The sequence below is a fragment of the Lolium rigidum genome, chromosome 1 (genome assembly GCF_022539505.1).
Source record: "Lolium rigidum isolate FL_2022 chromosome 1, APGP_CSIRO_Lrig_0.1, whole genome shotgun sequence".
Classification (NCBI taxonomy): domain Eukaryota; kingdom Viridiplantae; phylum Streptophyta; class Magnoliopsida; order Poales; family Poaceae; genus Lolium; species Lolium rigidum.
In genome coordinates this window covers 5,199,557-5,220,711 of record NC_061508.1, presented here as the reverse complement: position 1 = coordinate 5,220,711, position 21,155 = coordinate 5,199,557, and the positions used below count along the sequence as shown (strand labels likewise).

The window sequence follows — 21,155 nt, the reverse complement described above, 5'->3', positions numbered from 1 at the left end:
CATATTTGTCCATATGCAACAGCGGAGCGTGTCTCTCTCCCACACAATGAATGCTAGGATCTATTTTATTCAAACAAAACAAAAACAAAAACAAACTGACGCTCCAAGTAAAGTACATAAGATGTGATGGAATAAAAATATAATTTCACTAGAGGAACCTGATAATGTTGTCGATGAAGAAGGGGATGCCTTGGGCATCCCCAAGCTTAGACGCTTGAGTCTTCTTGAAATATGCGAGGGTGAACCACCGGGGCATCCCCAAGCTTAGAGCTTTCACTCTCCTTGATCATATTGTATCATCTCCCTCTCTTGATCCTTGAAAACTTCCTCCACCCCAAACTCAAAACAACTCATTAGAGGGTTAGCACACAATCAAAATTCACATGTTCAGAGGTGACATAATCATTCTTAACACTTCTGGACATTGCACAAAGCTACTGAAAGTTAATGGAATCGAAAAATCCATCAAGCATAGCAAAACAGGCAATGCGAAATAAAAGGCAGAATCTATCAAAACAGAACAGTCCGTAAGACGAATTTTATTGAGGCACCAGACTTGCTCAAATAAAATGCTCAAATTGAATGAAAGTTGCGTACATATCTGAGGATCACTCACGTAAATTGGCATAATTTTCTGAGTTACCTACAGAGAATTAGGCCCAGATTCGTGACGAGCAAGAAATCTGTTTCTCGCGCAGTAATCCAAATCTAGTATGAACCTTACTATCAAAGACTTTACTTGGCACAACAATGCAACAAAACTAAGATAAGGAGAGGTTGCTACAGTAGTAACAACTTCCAAGACTCAAATATAAAATAAAGGTGCAGTAGTAAAATCATGGGTTGTCTCCCATAAGCGCTTTTCTTTAACGCCTTTCAGCTAGGCGCAGAAAGTGTGTATCAAGTATTATCAAGAGACGAAGCATCAACATCATTTTCACAATTTATCCCATTAGGTATCTTAGATGCTCCTTTTTCTATAGTGGTATTAAGAGCTTTATCAATTTTAGGCCTATAATAGTTTTTTTGGTTTAGGCACCTTAGAGACATACATGAACTTTTGCTCCTTACCCACATAAGCTTTCTCTCTAAACTTAATAGACGAAAAAGTTGAACCCAAGGTTCCCATAGCTTCTTCAAGTTCACTAATACTTTGGGTTTGATTATCATGAATAGCACAAGCTTCTAAGGCAGGAGTACCTAGGAAGTTACCTCCCGCGAGACAATCAAGAACATACCTATTCCAGCTAGAGATACCAACATAAAAATTCCTGAGTAGGATAGTGGTGGAGTGTTTCTTAGTGCACCTATTATGGGCATCACTAATTGTATACCAAGCATCTTTTAAACATTCTCCCCCTTGTTGCTTAAACGAACGAACTTCAACTTCAGGATTACTCATTTTAGCAATAGTAAATAAAGTAAACTAGATAAAGTAAAAACAAGTAACTATTTTTTTGTGTGTTTTCAGTATACCAAACAAGACAACAAGTACAGTAAAACTAGCAACTAATTTTTTTGTGTTTTGTTTTAGTGCAGCAAACAAAGTAGTAAATAAAATAAAGCAAGACAAAAACAAAGTAAAGAGATTGGAGGTGGAGACTCCCCTTGCGGCGTGTCCGATCTCCCCGACAACGGCGCCGGAAAAAGAGCTTGATACGCGTACAGCACGCGTCCGTTGGGAACCCCAAGAGGAAGGTGTGATGCGTACATCGGCAAGTTTTCCCTCAATAAGAAACCAAGGTTTATCGAACCAAGTAGGAGCCAAGAAGCACGTTGAAGGTTGATGGCGGCGGAGTGTAGTGCGGCGCAACACCAGGGATTTCGGCGCCAACGTGGAACCTGCACAACACAACCAAATTACTTTGCCCCAACGTGGCAGTGAGGTTGTCAATCTCACCGGCTTGCTGTAACAAAGGATTAGATGTATAGTGTGGATGATGATTGTTTGCAGAAAACAATAGAACAAGTATTGCAGTAGATTGTATTCGATGTTAAGAATGGACCGGGGTCCACAGTTCACTAGTGGTGTCTCTCCCATAAGATAAATAGCATGTTGGGTGAACAAATTACAGTTGGGCAATTGACAAATAAAGAGGGCATGACCATGCACATACATGTTATGATGAGTATTGTGAGATTTAATTGGGCATTACGATAAAGTACATAGACCGCTATCCAGCATGCATCTATGCCTAAAAAGTCCACCTTCAGGTTATCATCCGAACCCCTTCCAGTATTAAGTTGCAAACAACAGACAATTGCATTAAGTATGGTGCGTAATTTAATCAACAACTACATCCTTGGACATAGCATTGATGTTTTATCCCTAGTGGCAACAGCACATCCACAACCTTAGAGGTTTCTGTCACTCCCCCAGATTTAATGGAGACATGAACCCACTATCGAGCATAAATACTCCCTCTTGGAGTTACAAGTATCAACTTGGCCAGAGCCTCTACTAGTAACGGAGAGCATGCAAGATCATAAACAACACATAGATGATAGATTGATAATCAACATAGCATAGTATTCTCTATTCATCGGATCCCAACAAACACAACATATAGCATTACAGATAGATGATCTTGATCATGTTAGGCAGCTCACAAGATCCAACAATGAAGCACAATTAGGAGAAGACGACCATCTAGCTACTGCTATGGACCCATAGTCCAGGGGTGAACTACTCACTCATCACTCCGGAGGCGACCATGGCGGTGAAGAGTCCTCCGGAAGATGATTTCCCTCTCCGGCAGGGTGCCGGAGGCGATCTCCTGAATCTCCCGAGATGGGATTGGCGGCGGCGGCGGTGTCTCTGGAAGGTTTTCCGTATCGTGGCTCTCGGTACTGGGGGTTTCGCGACGAAGACCTTAAGTAGGCGGAAGGGAAGGTCAGGAGGCATCACGGGGGCCCCACACGCTAGGGCCACGCGGGCCCCCCTGGGCCGCGCCGCCCTAGTGTGGTGGCGCCCCGTGGCCCCACTTCGTCTCTCCCTCGGACTTCTGGAAGCTTCGTGCAAAAGTAGGCCCCTGGGCGTTGATTTCGTCCAATTCCGAGAATATTTTCTTACTAGGATTTCTGAAACTAAAAATAGCAGAAAATAGCAACTGGCTCTTCGGCATCTTGTTAATAGGTTAGTGCCGGAAAATGCATAAATATGACATAAAGTATGCATAAAACATGTAGGTATCATCAATAAAGTGGCATGGAACATAAGAAATTATCGATACGTTGGAGACGTATCAGATGGCTAAACTACAAGTACCAATCCAGAGGTCCTCCCGGAATTTTACTTCCCTACCATTTCCCAGTTTCCACTAATAACCCGTTTCAGTAGCTTTGGCAGCTCATACCACACCTTTCCAAAATGGGGAAGCACTAGTGGCAGAGCAAGAAAAAATATTAGGGCTATTCACCATATACTTATATTCTATAATTTGTTTCCAAATTTTATTCTCATCCAAATTATATCTTTTCACCTAGGTAGTTAGTAGGCAAAGATTCATTTCTGCTAAATCAGGAATGCCAAGTCCCTCATACTCCTTGGTTTAGGTGCTAGGCCCTAATTAGCCAAATGGTATTTTTGATGGCCCTCATAATCATCTCATAAGCAATGAACCATGTGGGAATTAATCAGAAAAATAGCCTTTTAGGGAATTTAATAACACATAGGAGATATAAAGGAATGCTGGATAAAATATTTCTAACTAGCTCCAATTTGGCAAACCAGCTCCAATTTGGCAGCATGATTGAGAAGTTTTCCTCTCCAACCAGAGGCTTTTTTCAACACTTTGTCTTCTTTATGATGCAAATGGCACTCCTAAATATTGCAGAGGAAACTTCCCCAGCTTGCAGCTCAACGTTTGTGCAAAAATCTGAGCATCTCCATCCCCAATATTGATGGGGCCCATGTCACATTTATGGAAGTTTATGCGCATACCAGAAATTTGTTAAAAGGAGGACTATATCCATTTAAAATGATTGCATAATTAATTAACATTATTCTCCAACAAAAAAGAGTGTCGGCAGCATACCGCATACTAATGATCCCATAATTATTCATAGTCCGCATTAATCCAGCAATCCGCCTAGTGGCAACATCTTAGGGATGGGGTCACCCTGTTGAACCCCCTTGCTGCTTAGGACAAAATTACTATTTTCATCATTTAATCTAACCCCCATGGAAACATTTTGTAACAAGCTTCTAACAATAAACACCCACTTTGGACTAAAGCCCCTATTTTCCATCATTTGAACAAGGAATTCTCTATCCACCTTATCATATGAGTTCTAGTTTAAAGATAACCCATACTGTTCATTTTGCACAACATCAGATAATTTCATGAGCACACACAACACATTTCTAAATGTACATGCCTTTAATAAAGGATGTTTTGTTAAATAAGTTTTTCACTCACCATATCTAATCTATTTGTTGCATGCTTGGAAAAGATTTTAAAACTAAAATTGGTTAGTGCAATAGGCCTGAACTTGCGTATAATTACAGTAGAAGGGAAAAAATGAGACACAATTGGTCCAATTCCCTTATATTCCAATCATTTAGCATGGCCACCAAATCAGTCTTAGTAAGCTCCCAAAATTGTTGATAGAAAATAAAAGAGAAACCATCTGGCCCAAGAGCTCCCTCGGCATAAGAACCAAAAACATCATCTTTAACTTCTTATACATTTGTATGTGGGAAAACTTCAATGGAGCAGGTGCGCCCTGCGCACCTTCACTTTTTTTCACTTTGTCTTTTTTATATCTTCCAAATTATGTAACATTTCGATTTGATTTTTTTGCAGGTCATTCAAAAATAAAAAATAGAATGGAGGAAAAATAGATCCGAATTTTTTTGTGCAAATTTAAATTTTAAATTATTTAAATTTCAAAATAAATTCTTGAAATACATATATAGATAATGACATAAAAAATCCAAAATATTTTTCCCACATTTCAATTGTTATTTTTAAGTAATCTGCAAATTTTCAAGTTCAAATAATGTGTAGTGTGAGAGATACAAAAATGAGAAACTGTTTGAGAGGGAAACAAAAAGAACTTGCACGGATCTTGATGCAACATAGACGGTGTGGATACGGGTGCTCACCAAGCACCTGCTCTAAAAGTCCACTCTCTTTGTATGTTCTACACGTAAGGATCACAATGCACTAGTAAAAGAATTAGGGATCGGGAGTGCCGCATCCTCTTGGACTTGGTGGTGTGGGAGAATGAGCATGATTCATGAAGTATGTGCGCGCGTTAAGACGCAAAGTGCGTGTGGATTAGAGTTCAAGTTTGTACGGAGGTAGAAGAAAATCAGTCACATGATCACATTAATTGCACTCAAGTGGTAGCTATTTGCACTGGTCGTTGACGAAGGCCTCAGACCTGACGATCCTGTCCATGAGCCTCCCCAGCCTCTCGGCGCCAGACCCGGGCCTGAGCACCCAGTCGTCGACACCGGCAGCCGCGGCGCTGCAGTTACCGTGTTCGCCGCACCACCCGCCTGGCACGAACATCCCGGTGGTGGCGTTCTTCCCGCGGCCTAGCAGGAGCTCGGCGTCAATGGCGTCTAGCAGGGGGTCGTCGCGCCCGATCTTGCGCGCGAAGGGCGCGTTGCTGCTCACCATGCGGCCCTTGTCGGCGAGGCGGAGATTGAGCGGGTGCTGCCCCGCCGGCTTGCCCCACTGGATGTGGTGCAGGTCGTGGTTGGCGACGGTGGGCACGAAGCGCGGCGTGTTGCAGAGCAGGGTCTGGAAGTAGAACTCCGGGGAAGAGACGAAGTTGGTGTAGTACATGAGGAGCGTCCTCGGCAGGTTCGACTCCCACCCCCACACCACGTACTCCAGGAAGTCGCGCGTCAGCGCCATCCACGCCGACCCCGTGTACAGCTTGAACGCCGTCGGCAGCTCCCGCCGCTGCGTCACTGTGAAGATGTCCTGCTTCGTCGACATGTAGAGCCCAGGGTCCACAATCAGAGGCCTCCCCCGCACGTTCCTGCGTGGGTTGATCATCACGCGGGATTAGGTCGATCAATTAATATACTCGCTCCGATCTATATTACTTGGTGCTAAAATAAATATATCTACAGCTAAAATATATCTATATTAGCATCAAGTAATATAAATCGGAGGTAGTATAAGAAAAACAGCTATGGGGTAAGTACTCACGCCTTCCAGCCCAGTCGGCTGGTATGCTCCATGAAGCTGACGTTCCTCGGCAGCGTCGAGAATACGTGCAGGATATCTGTGCATCGACACGCAGCTTGAATAGTCAGTGTAAACAAATTAACCAAATCAATTAATAATAATTAAGGATGCGGCTAATTTTTGGTTGACCTGGAATGAAAGTCAATTTCAGTGAGATTTCATCGAAATGCAGTGAATTTCAGTGATTTCGATATACACCAAAATAATACGTTGGCCAAAATAATTCACTAATTTCAGTAATACACATGACTGAAATATTTCTGAAACCGAAATTTAAAACCAAGCCTGGAACTAACTTTGTTAACAATTCTCCGTGCACCAGTAGAATATTCGGCAGCTACTGCAGTCTTCCTGCCGAACCCCTAGAGCCGGTCGGGTTACTAATTGTATTTTCAATTCAAGTATAATTGGGAATATATGTGCACACCTATATAAAATTCTCATATGCACAAATTGCAATGCAAATCTAATAGCGGTGGAGTGGACCTAGAACTAATTTAACTTTTGGTTAACTTAGAACTATGAAAAGAGATTAATTAAAACTAGCGAAAAGCGACATGTCAACTTACTACGTTTACATATGACAAATCATTATTTAGACATATCATGGCGAGAGTATTCGAGCAAGCTAAAATATATGGGTGTGACTATTTATCAGTCGACTGAGAACTAACTTTTTTTTATCAGATGATATTATCAAAGTTCAATTGTAACTCATATTGCAACTCATGATTAGGACAAATCACAATGCAAATCGGATGGTATAAAATTTGACCAAGCACGAACTTAGTTCTCAGCTAGATGAGAACTAGCAAATCTGAAAATATTTATTGAACATGCGCGTATAAATTGTAGGAAGTATGCATGCATTGTACGGTATACGTACCGTCCTGTGTCATGAGCGGGTAGTCGGAAGCGGAGAGGTTGATGAACCAGTCCCAATCGCGGCTCCGGTGGAGGAGCATGGCGCAGGCATGCAGGGTGTTGGCCACCATGGTCGGGCCGCGGTAAGTCACCATGTTGGAGCGCCGGATCACCTCGACATTGCCGACCCGCTGGAAGACCGTGCTGTTGTCCACCCTCACCGCCAGCTCCAGCCGGTCCTCCACGCTGGATTCGAGGTCCAGGTGTACCACGTACAGGTTCCGCGGGTGATAGAGCGCGTGCAGCACCCGCCACAGCCGGTCCAGGTCGCCCTTGGACCCGGAGATCAGGTAGGCTAGCCGCGGCACGTCGGCGCCGGGGGGAGGCGTGGGCGGCGCGGCAAAGCTTGCGCGGGTGGCCGAGACGAAGGTGTAGAAGGAGGCCGAGATGGGGTTCATCGACAGCGAAGACGACACTGCGAGCAGCGTGGCGGCGATGAACAGGAACACGGTGACGGCGGCCGAGATCACCCACCTGCCATTGACCAGCGACGTCGTCACGTCGCTGCCGCCACGCCGGAGCTTGATCGACGGCGACTGGTGCTCGTCCCGGTCGTTGGACTCCATGTCGCCTATTAGTCGAAGAAGATGAGAATCATGTTATGGCGAACAAGGCACTGGGCAGTATTTCGCGATCTATAGTGCGGAGAAGAGGATTAATAAAGTATATCTCCAGTGGCGCGCGTTGCCGGCAAAGTGGCAACGACCCTGCTATAACCTCCATTTTTCTTCTTCTTGGCGACGTGAGTAAACGGCCTCCCTTCTCTGTACGCGCGCATAGCACCCATCCTTGCTATGCTCCCGTTGCTTGTATCCCTGGCATCCTCGAAAAAGACATACGGAGTATATTCCTGATGTATGTGGGTGTCTACTGTCTAGCTAGTGCCCTCTGGTAGCATCAAGAATTGTGCTTCGGTTAATGGAAAACAACCTTGAGTCACCTCATTTTGTCATCTATCAGTCCATTAGAGCATCCCCACTCGTTGGCGCTCCCCACGCTCAAATCCGGCGAAATTTTCGTCCGGATTGAAGGAAGATTTGGCGTGGGGAGGAGTAGTTTTCCAGCCGCGTGCCCAGGCGAAGATGACGATGCGAATTTGAAAAACGGAAAAACTTGACAAACTACGGCTAAAAACGGGCGAATATAGACTAAATTTAATGATATTTACTATATAACGGGCGGAGTTCATACATAGAGGCTGAATTCGACTATATTTCGAATTCGGCTAGGGGAATTCAACTGCTAATTTTAAAACACGGCGCTCTACATGCCGAAATGGCGGTAGAACACCGTGTAGTCGCCGCCGTCGTCGTCGACCTGCGGCGGCGCGGCCTGGCTGCTGCTGCCCTGGCCGGCGTCTCCCCACCGGCCGTTGGTGCGAGGCGGGGATGGCTTGTACCATTCGTCGTCCGAGGCCTCGAGGTCGACGAAGGGGACGGCGACGCCGGAGGGAGGTGTCGCAGGACGGCGGTAGCGCGCGACGTCGTCGGCGGCGGCGGTTGGAGCGGCGGCGCGGGCGGCGAGTTGGCGTGCGGCGGCCAGGTCCATCAGTTGCCGCTGCTGCTCCGTCTCCTCGCGCTCCCAGTCGCGCCTCGACCACTCGAGGGCGGTGTCCTCGGGGAGGGCATTGTCGGCGGGCAACAGGTCCTTGAGCGACCTGGCGATCGCCTCCGCCACGGCGGCGTCCTCCGCGCGCTTCGCCTCCTCCTCGGCGAGCCTGTTTGCGGCGGCGTTGGTGGCGGCCGCGGCGTCCTCCTTCTTCGCCGCCTTCCTCTTCCGCCCACGCTGCAGGGAGGAGGGTTGGTCGCGGATGACGAGGGCGCCGCTGCTGCGCCCTCTGGTCGGCGGCGGAGACAACGGCTCCTTCTTGACGCGCGCCGGCGTCGACGGAGACGTCGCCTCCTTCTTCACCGGCGCCAAGGATGGCCTCGGCGCCGATCCGGAAGACGACGAGCTGGCAGCCATGCGCCGTGGCTGCCAGACGTTTCCCCGGCGGCGGCTCGCCGATGCCCTCGATGCAGGGGGCATCGTGAGCACTGGGAAGTTCCCGCCCTCGATGTGCGCGAGGACGTTCGCCAGCGTCCTTTCCGGCGCGCTCCACCACCGTCGGCGGCCCGCGGCGTTGTTGCGCGGAGGCGGAGGCGGCGGGCCGTCGTTGGCCGCCAGCTCCCGCTCCCACCGCCGGAGGAAGTAGGAGTTCCACCGCGTGTAGTTGTCGGGGTGGTGGCGCGGGTCGGCGCGCTCCTCGTCTGTCATGGTCATCCTCGCGTCCTCGATGGCGATGTCGAGGGCGTGACCCCGAGGCGGCGGTGGGATTGGTACGCCGCCACGACTTAGCCGCCACCCGCCGTCGGGAGGCCTCGTGTCCGGCGGGCAGGGGTACCCCGCCTGGTGGAGGAGGTGCCCCTCCCACGCGTGGAACGAGCGGTGGGGGAAGCCATTGTTGGCTGCGCCGTCGTCGTCGGAGAACGCCATCGGGAATGTGGACAGAGAGTGGAGGGAGATGAGAGCAGGGGTACGCGTCGCGGCGAGCGGAGCGGCCTATATAGGCGCGGCTGGCGCGGGGGATTAATACCGCGTGGAATGCGACGCGTCCGCGGCGAGCTGACTGGCGGCAGCCTTTACTGCGCGCGGAAGACGATGTGTGCGCGGAAGACGATGCGCGTGTCGCTGACCGGTCGGGGGCCACCTCCGCGGCGAAGACGAAACGAAAGCGCAGGAGAGATTTCTCGCCGTTTCGCGCGCTTTCGCTTCGTCCGGAGTCCCCGAGCGCTCCCCGGTAGGCCGGGGTTGGCGTGGGCTCGCCGGATGGATGAAAGCCCAAATCCGGGGGAAAACGAGGAACCGGGGGCGCGACTGGGCCATTTTTCGCCGTCCGGATGTAAAAATGGCTCGCCGGGGACCTGTTCAGGGGGACGAGTGGAGATGCTCTTACATTCTTCACTAACAAAACCCCTGCTAGGTCGATATTCACTACGTCAAACGGCAGCACTTTGGTGCTGGCATTTTTGCAAATCGCCAGCAAAAGCATGTTTAAGCGGCACATTTTTGTTAAGTGCCGTTAATTGTGCTGCAATTCACGGCACTATGCAAAATTGCCGTTAATGGTGCACTGATTGATGGCAGTCCACGAAAGTGCTGGCAATTCTTTCAACTATTAACAGCATTGCAGTGAACTGCCGGAAAACTGGAACTATAGGGCCATTTTGTAAGAGTGCCGGCGCTTTATACAGAGGTACTGTCCTGCCTGCAAATGTTGTACTCCCACCACTCAGAATATTTAGGTTACGCATATTAGAGCATCTCCAGTCGCGTCCCCCAAACCGTCCCCTAAAGCGCGCCGGATCGAGCGTTTGGGGGACGTGTTTTGTTCGTGCCGCGTTTGGGGGACGTCGCTCCCCAGCCGCGTCCCCCAAACGGCGCCCCCAATCAGAAATTCAAATAGATGCATTCAAAAGAGATCGTTCCCGCCGGTTCGTCGCGATCAGAGTAGCGGCGATCGATCAAAGTACTCGGGCGCGCGATCATATTACAGACCGGTGGTGCATGCAAATTAGAAGAAGGGGTTGGTCGACGGCGTCGTGTCCCGAGTCGACGCAGGCCCGTCGAGCACGACGACCTCGTCGCGATCTGCACTGTTCCTGTGCATGGTGCGTCCGCTCCGTCGCCGACGCGGAGGCCGACGCAGGTGTAGCGAGTAGAAGACGCGTCAGCCTGCTCTTGCTGCGCTGCCGCTGCCGCCGATGCCGATGCCGCTGCCAGGGCCGCCGCGTCCGCCGCCGCCATTTTAGCTTCGATGTCGTCGAGGATCTGGCCTTTGAAGAAGTTGTGTGCCGCTCGCGTCCGGGGAGACATTCCCTCTGTCGACGTTCTCAGCAGGGACATGTCGTCCCTGCGTTTCTTGAGCTCCAGCTTCTCCTCTTGCCTCTTGAGCAGCTCGGCCCACCTTTGGTCGGCCTTCTTGTCGCGGGAGATAAAGGTCGAGGAGACGTCGGCGAGGCATTTCGTGATCGGCGCCTGCGTCTTCTCAGACGACGCAGCGTCGGCCAAGGCGGCCTTGGCAGCCTTGTTGCCGATAGGACGCCCTGCCGACGTTGCCGGCGGCGCGTCCGGATCAATGGCGTCCTTCCCCTTGGACAACGACGAGCGCGTCAACTTCCATTTCTCATTCATTTTGAGCTTGCCATAGCAATGCGTCGGCGCGAAAGACTTGTGACCTTCCGAGTACTTGGCGTACAATTCCATAACCCGATCAAACTAACCAAAGGAAGCAGAGTCATTTCATCGAACACAATGTGGGCGCTACGGATTATGGAAGAAACGGTCGTACTCAGCTTGGCCGACGTCGGCGCCGCTCGTCGCCTCGGTCTCTAAGTCGTGATGGTACCCATGGAAGGAGTTCACCGACGCCCGGATGATGGCCCATCGCGTCGACATTGCCTTTCGGCTCCTCTTCATTGGCACTTTCCGGTAGTCGCTGTTGATCAGCTTGCGCTCATCGAACTCGGCCTTGATCCTCGCCCAATACTTCCCGCCTTTTTGGTTGGCGCCGATGATGGAGTCATGGCTCACCGTCGCCCACGACTCGCACGAGACAAAGATCTTCCGGAACCGTCCACTTCGGGCCTCGTGTGCCCGACGCCTTCTTCTTCTTCTTCTTCGTCCTCACGCCGTCCGCGTCTACCTCCACGAGATCATCGTCACCGGCACCCTCGTCGTCCTCTTCCTCGCCGCCCTCTTCCTCGCCGCCCTCTTCGTCCTCAACGTCGTCCTCCTCGTCGTCCTCCACCCCGTCCTCTTCCTCGTCGTCCTCCTCCTCAACCCCGTCGTCCTCCTCGGCACCGGCGCCGTCGTATTCGAGCGGACCCCTGCGGCCGGTGAAAGGGCCGCCGTCCGGACCGGGTCCCGGCTCGCGTTGCTCGTACGCCGGGGAGTAGAGGTTGTTGGGGTTGAAGCCGCCGTGCGGCAGCGCATCCTGGTAGTGCGGCGACAAGTTAGGCGTCACGCACCCGGGAGTGGCGGAGGGGCCGTCGTTGTAGAAGGCGGCTTGCGACGGAGAGAAGACTCCCGGAACGTACACCGGCACGTTCGTACTATATGGGCTCGCGTTGGTGCCGGCGATACACCCGGCGATTATGCGCCGAGTGCTGCGCGCGCCGCGAGCCTTCTTCTCCGAGCTCCGCCGCCCTCCGTCCTTTCCGCTCCGCCGTCGATAGCTTCCGGCGCAGGCAATCTTGCTGCCATTCATCTTCGGTCATGCCTTCAGGCTTCTTCTTCGCAGCCGGCGCCTTCCGCGGCTTCGCGAACGGCGCTTTCGCCCCTATCGTCGCATTGCTCGGCGGCTTCTTGGCCGCTTTCTTCGCCATCTTTTTGGGGGCTGTCGGCGGCGCCATGGAATGGGGAGAGGGTAGCGGCGGCGGGTGCACGGCGGGAGGGAGAAAGAAATCGGCGGGATAGGAGAAATGAATCGGCGGCAGGATATGTTTTGGGAGGCCCTGTGCGCGGCGGTATAGGCGCGATTTGGCGGGAGCGGCGGGATTTGGCGGGAGTGTGAGACGAATTTTCCCTGTGCCGCCGACGGGTCGGGCCCGCGTCGGTTGGCCTCGCTTTCGTTGTGTCCGGCGTCCCCGGTGCGTCCCCGTGGGACGGGGACGGGGCTCGGGGCGCCGGACACCGTATCGGGGCGCGCCGGACAAAAAAGGGCTTTGGGGGACGCGGCTGGAACGCTTTTTTTGTCCGGCGCGCCCCAAATCGCTTTGGGGGACGGTTTGGGGGACGCGACTGGAGATGCTCTTAGCCTCCCACCACTCGGGCACAAAATTGAAACTGTGTCGTCTCATTTTCCCTAATCTCCAAAAAAAAAAAAGCAACTCCCATGATCCCGTCCGCTCCCAAGCCTCTTCTCCACAAAAGAGTTATGAAGATACTGCGGAGGCAAAGTTAAATGGTAACCTTGCTAACATTGTTGATCTCATGCATGTTAAAAGTCGAGCTAACGGTTGCCGATAAGAAAAGGAACAAGACAAAAGATGGATGTTCTTCACTCTAATCAAGCATACACGGTTATGTGCCCATGAGGCCAAACTATTCTAGCACTCCGTGTGATCCGTAAGCTGTAAATGCTGAAACTAAAAATGCTGCAATAAACAAAGCAATGTGTATCAATAAGATTCGGAGGCTGGCGTTTTCTCCCCATTTCAAAAAAAGCAATCCAAAATACTGGCCACACGCTACATCATCTGTCTATTACTTGGATAATGCTCTTGCTTGCTTGGTATGCATCGTATCAGCCGTACCGATTTAGAATCTTTTGAGGGGTTTTAAAAAATAAAAATGGCACCGACGCCTCAAAAATTGTAAGTCCTCAAAGTTGGGACGAGACGAGATGGTGGCTTGCAACAAACAAAACGCTATCTATACAATGTGTGAGTATTTTTCCGAGAGGGAATTTGAAAGGAGCAACCATGATTCCGTCTGGAGAACCCAACATGTGGTTGATTGGTTAGGTGGTAGTGGCATCCTAGCTCATCAAAGTTTAAATCTTAGGTTTGACACTTTGGTATCTCATAAAAGTGAGATAATTTTCAGTGGAAAACGACATCTGGTAACTTCGTCAATCTTAAGACCCGCCGGATCAAGTTCATGAACCAGTCTCTCAAAGATGCTCATAGAGTTGGAGTGTGCGTAATGCTTTTATAGGGATGAGTGAAGCATGTACGTATTTGTGAGGGTCTACATCTCTACTATATTTCGCTAAACAAAAAATATTCCGTACGCGCGCGTACAACTCGTCCCTGCTCCCTTGACACGCTATGCTCTCTCTCATGCGCGCGCGCTCATTTTTCACGAGAAGACTTTCTTTTTTACGTGTTCACGAGAAAACTTGTTTCGTCAATGATCTCGATCACTACGCTCTCTTTCTCTAACTGAAGGAAGCCCATCTCTTCCTCTGTCTTCGCGTGGCGACTTCAGTTGAGTTATTCTAATCTTCCAAATTATCGTCAACGATTTCAGTTCGTTACTTTCTCTAGCCGAAGGAACTGATTCGTGATTCGGGTATATAATATACGAGTGCATGTGAAATTTACGCAAATAAGGCAAAAAATTATTCGGTCTGTACGTGAATCATTACAGTCCATCAACCAGTACATACAGGCTAGAACTCAGCCGATAAACGAATTTTCGGCGCCGTTTCTTTTTCTGTTTGTGAGTGTATAGCTTTGGAAACTTGGAATAGTCACATTTTGCTGTGTACCATACCAGAACACGGGGTAAGATACCGGTAAAGGATCCACTAGTCTAGAACGGTTCTTTTAAGGCTTCTGGTCATATATGGGAGGCTTTTTTTTCATGTGCGATGTGGAAGTTCTCTTACGCTAAAAAAATAAATAAGATTGTCATTAATTTGGGAACCTACATCGCTACGCTGCCCGTAATTAATTTGGTGTGCAGAACGTGAAAGCGAGGCCGTCAGTGCGATGCCGCATAGAAGACGAAGCAGACAGGGTCGCTGCCAAACGGGCTCGAGGCAGGAAGGAGCGATCACGCGGGACGTTCCCTGATGCATTTCGATCCTAAATTTAAGTACCGTTTACGTCCCCATTGATGATAGACTGAACATTTTACATCGGACCGCTGAGCTTGGGTGCACACCCATTTATCGACACCGCATACGCAAACGAGCTAGCCATACAAACTTAGGGCATCTTCAATGGCGCGACGCAAATCGGTGTCCGCGAGCTTTGCGTCGCCTGACGGACGCGAATTGTCCATTTGCGTCGGGACCCTCCCCCAGCGGTCCGACGCATTTTGAACATCCCAGTGTGATGTTTCCTTGCATTCTTTTCCTTTTTGTTGAAGAATTGCCCAATTTGTACGAATGATTACTCGAAAACAACTAGCGCGAAAACAACTAGTATTGATTACTCGAATCGGACAGGTTCAAACGTATTTAAATATTTAACATACAAACTATAGAACAAATTTAAAAACAAAGAAACTATAAGCTAATTCTTGACCTTCTTGTTAGAAGGCCCTGCTTCGTCGTCCTCACTCATGCGCCTCTTGCTTGTCACCTTCTCGTCGGAAGAGGAACTGCCGGACGATGCGTCCGTGGAGGACTTCGAGTCGGACGAAGGGACGTCTTCGTCGTCATCGTCGGTGAACGGACGACGACGCGCCGCTGATGGCGCGTGAGACACACGTTCGTTGGGAACCCCAAGAGGAAGGTGTGATGCGTACAACAGCAAGTTTTCCCTCAGTAAGAAACCAAGGTTATCGAACCAGTAGGAGTCAAGGAACACGTGAAGGTTGTTGGTGGCGGAGTGTAGTGCGGCGCAACACCAGGGATTCCGGCGCCAACGTGGAACCTGCACAACATAATCAAAGTACTTTGCCCCAACGTAACAGTGACGTTGTCAATCTCACCGGCTTGCTGTAAACAAAAGATTAGATGTATAGTGTGGATGATGATGATTGTTTGCGAAGAACAGTAAGGAACAGAGTTTGCAGTAGATTGTATTTCAGATGTAAAGAATGGACCGGGATCCACAGTTCACTAGTGGTGTCTCTCCCATAAGATAAACAGATGTTGGGTGAACAAATTACAGTTGGGCAATTGACAAATAAAAAAGGCATAACAATGCACATACATATATCACGATGAGTACTATGAAATTTAATCAGGGCATTACGATAAAGTACATAGACCGCTATCCAACATGCATCTATGCCTATAAAGTCCACCTTCAGGTTATCGTCCGAACCCCTTCCAGTATTAAGTTGCAAACAACAGACAATTGCATTAAATATGGTGCGTAACGTAATCAACACAAATATCCTTAGACAAATCATCGATGTTTTATCCCTAGTGGCAACAGCACATCCACAACCTTAGAACTTTCTGTCACTGTCTCAGATTCAATGGAGGCATGAACCCACTATCGAGCATAAATACTCCCTCTTGGAGTCACAAGTATCAACTTGGCCAGAGCCTCTACTAGCAACGGAGAGCATGCAAGAACATAAACAACATATATGATAGATTGATAATCAACTTGACATAGTATTCAATATTCATCGGATCCCAACAAACACAACATGTAGCATTACAAATAGATGATCTTGATCATGATAGGCAGCTCACAAGATCTAACATGATAGCACAATGAGGAGAAGACAACCATCTAGCTACGCTATGGACCCATAGTCCAGGGGTGAACTACTCACACATCGATCCGGAGGCGATCATGGTGATGAAGAGACCTCCGGGAGATGATTCCCCTATCCGGCAGGGTGCCGGAGGCGATCTCCTGAATCCTCCGAGATGGGATTGGCGGCGGCGGCGTCTCTGGAAGGTTTTCCGTATCGTGGCTCTCGGTACTGGGGTATTCGCGACGAAGGCTTTAAGTAGGCGGAAGGGTAGGTTTAGGGGCGACACGAGGGCCCCACACGCCAGGGCCGCGTGGCCAAGGCCTGGGCCGCGCCGCCCTGTTGTGTCGGCGCCTCGTCGCCCCACTTCGTTTCTCCCTCGGTCTTCTGGAAGCTTCGTGGAAAAATAAGACCCTGGGCGTTGATTTCGTCCAATTCCGAGAATATTTCCTTTGTAGGATTTCTAAAACCAAAAACAGCAGAAAACAACAACTGGCTCTTCGGCATCTCGTCAATAGGTTAGTGCCGGAAAATGCATAATAATGACATAAAGTGTGTATAAAACATGTCTGCAACATTGAGAAGTAGTTATTAAAGTGAAGCTAACTACTTACTTGATATAACGTTCTACATCGTCACAGTTGTTCAGCACATACCAAACCATTTTGTCAAATTCCTTGTCAAAATGTTTCAAAATGGATTTCCCAAGACCTTTAGCTCCAACTGAAAATACTTCCATCTCGTCACGATCAGGTTTTCTCCGTATGTCTTGGTTCCTATCATCTTTGTTAAATCTTGTTTCGTGCCATCCGTGAAAAATCTAGAGCAAAAAATCAAACACTCATCAACAATGTAGCCCTCTGCGATAGAACCTTACGGCCTTGCTTTGTTACGGACCGTAGACTTTAGATAACCTAATCTTCTCTCAACTGGATACATCCAACCATAATGAACAGGACCCCTCAAAAGAGCCTCCTCGGGAAGATGAATAGGTAAGTGCACCATTACATCAAAAAAGGCTGGGGGAAGAGCTTCTCAAGTTTGCATAGGATCACAACAATTTCAACCTTCAATCGATTCAGCACATCAACTTTCGGGGTTTTGGCACACAGCTCCCTAAAAAATCTTCCTAGCTCTGCAATAGCCACATACATTTCCTTAGATGCAATTCCCTTGAGCCCAGCCGGCAACACTCGCTGCAGAAGTATGTGGCAATCATGCGTCTTCATACCGGTAACCTTACAACCATCAATTTTCACACATCTTCCCCAGTTTGCGCAATAACCATCTGGGAACCTAGTGTTTGCCAAATACCTACACAAATGTCTCTTACGTTCCTTCGAAAGCGTCCACGATGCGGGGGCTTCGCATAAGTTACTTGCTTGCATCATCATCATCCTTCACAATTTTCTTCAACCAATACTTCTCCCAGATTTTGAATTTCTTCAAATCAATTCTAGCACTAACAGTGTCCTTATTCCTGCCCTCAAGTTCAAGTAGTGTACCAACAATATTGTCACATATGTTCTTCTCAATATGCATCACATCTAAGTTGTGAGCCAACTTAAGTTCTGGCGATACGGTAGATGATGTAAGCTGACTTTCAGGTGCCATGTTGGTTCACCGGGTACAGTTGCACGCTTCCGCTTTCTACTTATTGGATTTTTCCCATGTTGAAAATCCTTAACCCTTTCTACCTTCTCAGCTACCTCTTTGGGTGTGTACTTCCTTGGTGGATCTCTAGGCTCAGCTTTACCATTGAAAAGTCTGCTTTTCCTATATGGGTGACCTTTATCAAGAAATCACCGATGCCCAATATATCCAATTTTGTTTTTCAAAGATTCATAGCAAGGATTCTCATCGCAATGCACACACGCATGAAATCCTCTTGTGCTTCGGCCTGACATAGTGGCATATCCGGGATAATCATGAATAGACCAAAGAAACGCAGCATGCAATGGGAAATATTCCTCTGTGCATGCATCAAATGTCTGCACACCACTCCATAGCTGCATCATATCTTTTATCAGTGGCTCCATAAATACATGAAAATCTTTCCCTGGGGAATACTTTCCGGGGATTAGCAATGCCATCATGTAATTCGATTGATCCATGCACATCCATGGTGGGAAGTTGTAAGGAATGACAAAAACAGGCCACATATCTGTAAGGATTACTCATACTTCCAAAGGGACTGAAGCCGTACGTGGCAAAACCTAGTCTTATGTTACGAGGATCTTTAGCAAACCAATGAAACTTGGCATCAAAGTGCTTCCATGCCTCACCATCGGCAGGGTGCCTCGGTACATTGGGCTCAACAACCCTCTTCTCTTTGTGCCATCTAGTATGTGTCGACATTTCCTTTTTAACAAATAGTCTCTGCAACCTTTTAATTATAGGAAAGTACCTTAACACCTTGTGAGGGATTTTCTTTTTGTAGTAGGGTCTCTATATCTTGATAATCCACAAACATGGCAGTGCGTATCGTCCTTGTGATCTCCCCAAAATAAAGAACAGTCAAACTTGCATACATGAATTGTCTCATAACCAAGCCCAACATCAGAAAGAACACTCTTAGCATCAACATATGATTTGGGAAAGTCCACACGTGGCAAAGCTGTACGTAAAAGCTGAAGTAAGAGATCAAATCCTCTGTTTGTTATCCGGGTGTATGATTTGACATGAAGGAGCTTAATAATGAACGACAACCTAGTGAAAGTGGTGCATCCCTCATGAAGTTCTTTTTTGGCTGACTCAATTAGATTAGCATAAATATTTGGCAGGTTAGGACCTTTATTTCCAGACTTCTCAGTTCATCGATCATACTAGACGAATCATCAACATAACAATCACCATTGTCTTCCTCTTCATCATTGTCACTATCATACGAACCATCATCGTTTCTATCCCGCCCTTCGTCATCACTAAAACCTTCCCCATGTCTAGTCCATCTTGTATACGTCATGGACATACTCGAACAATTGCGGTGATCCTCGATTGTTTTTATATCCCGACGTATCAGATTTAGGCAGTCCTTGCAAGGGCACAAGATTGGTTCATCTCGTATTGTCCAAGTGTTCTCGCGCAAACTTGATGAAATCCCTAACACCTGCCATGTACTTTGTTGTGAACTGCCATCGGTTATCCAACTTCGATCCATTGCCTACAATTCGGTTAAGAATATGCCAACGTTCTTCGAACGGATCTTGATAACTCGATTAAACAATCTAGACCTAGCGAACAATCGGGAGAACTCACCGATGATGCGTCTCGCCGCCTCCACAATGGAGCCTTCACGGATTTCTTCTCACCTCGACGAGAACCCTAGTCGATTCGACTGTTAGCAAGATCACCTAGATAGGCCGTGTCTGCTAGCGGCGCGACTTAAACGAGGCACCCGCGGCCGATGATACGTCTCCGACGTATCGATAATTTCTTATGTTCTATGCCATATTATTGATGATACCTACATGTTTTATGCACACTTTATGTCATATTCGTGCATTTTCTGGAACTAACCTATTAACAAGATGCCGAAGTGCCGATTCTTTGTTTTACGCTGTTTTTGGTTTCAGAAATCCTAGTAACGAAATATTCTCGGAATCGGACGAAATCAAGACCCAGGTTCCTATTTTCACCGGAAGCATCCAGAACACCCGAGAGCCGCCGGAGGGGGCCCTGTGGGCCCCAGATGATAGGGTGGCGCGGCCTGGGCCCTGGCCGCGCCAGCCTATGGTGTGGCCACCCCTTCGACCCTCCTGCGCCGCCTCTTCGCCTATATAAAGCCTCCATCGCGAAACCCCTGATGCGAAGAACCACGATACGGAAAACCTTCCAGAGCCGCCGCCATCGCGAAGCCAAGATGCGGGGGACAGGAGTATCTGTTCCGGCACCTGCCGGAGCGGGGAAGTGCCCCGGAAGGCTTCTCCATCGACACCGCTGCCATCTCCACCGCCATCTTCATCACCGCTGCTTGCTCCCATGAGGAGGGAGTAGTTCTCCATCGAGGCTCGGGGCTGTACCGGTAGCTATGTGGTTCATCTCTCTCCTATGTACTTCAATACAATAATCTCATGAGCTGCCTTACATGATTGAGATTCATATGATGATGCTTGTAATCTAGATGTCACTATGCTAGTCAAGTGCGTTTTACTTATGTGATCTCCGGAGACTCCTTGTCCCACGTGTGTAAAGGTGACGAGTGTGTGCACCGTGTGGGTCTCTTAGGCTATATTTCATAGAATACTTACTCACTTGTTATGAATGGCGTAGTGAAGTGCTTATTTATATCTCTTTATGATTGCAATATGTTTTGTATCACAATTTATCTATGTGCTACTCTAGTGATGTGTTATTAAAGTAGTTTTATTCCTCCTGCACGTGTGTAAAGGTGACAGTGTATGCACCGTGTTAGTACTTGGTTTATGCTATGATCATGATCTCTTGTAGATTGCGAAGTTAACTATTGCTATGATAATATTGATGTGATCTATTCCTCCTACATATGCATGAAGGTGACGAGTGTGCATGCTATGCTAGTACTTGGTTTAGTCTTTTGATCTATCTTACACTAAAGGTTACTAAAATATGAGCATTATTGTGGAGCTTGTTAACTCCGGCATTGAGGGTTCGTGTAATCCTACGCAATGTGTTCATCATCCAACAAAAGTGTAGAGTATGCATTTATCTATTCTGTTATGTGATCAATGTTGAGAGTGTCCACTAGTGAAAGTCTAATCCCTAGGCCTTGTTCCTAAATACGCTATCGTTGCTTGTTTCTTTGTTTCTTTGCGTTACTATTGCTTGCGTTACTACTGCTGCGTTACTACTGCTTGTTTCTTATCCTGGGCAAAGCACTTTTACGGTGCC

At 48.4% G+C, this 21,155-nt stretch overlaps 1 protein-coding gene across 1 annotated transcript; it reads right to left on the bottom strand.

Annotated features, from left to right (window-relative positions):
* Positions 1–5,357: 5,357 nt before the first annotated feature.
* Positions 5,358–7,702, bottom strand: LOC124703408 (beta-glucuronosyltransferase GlcAT14A-like). Its single transcript, XM_047235625.1, has 3 exons — positions 7,099–7,702; positions 6,174–6,249; positions 5,358–6,000 (listed from the first exon to the last, which is right to left on the bottom strand). The coding sequence occupies exons 1-3, from the start codon at positions 7,700–7,702 to the stop codon at positions 5,358–5,360; spliced, it is 1,323 nt and encodes a 440-aa protein (XP_047091581.1).
* Positions 7,703–21,155: the final 13,453 nt, after the last annotated feature.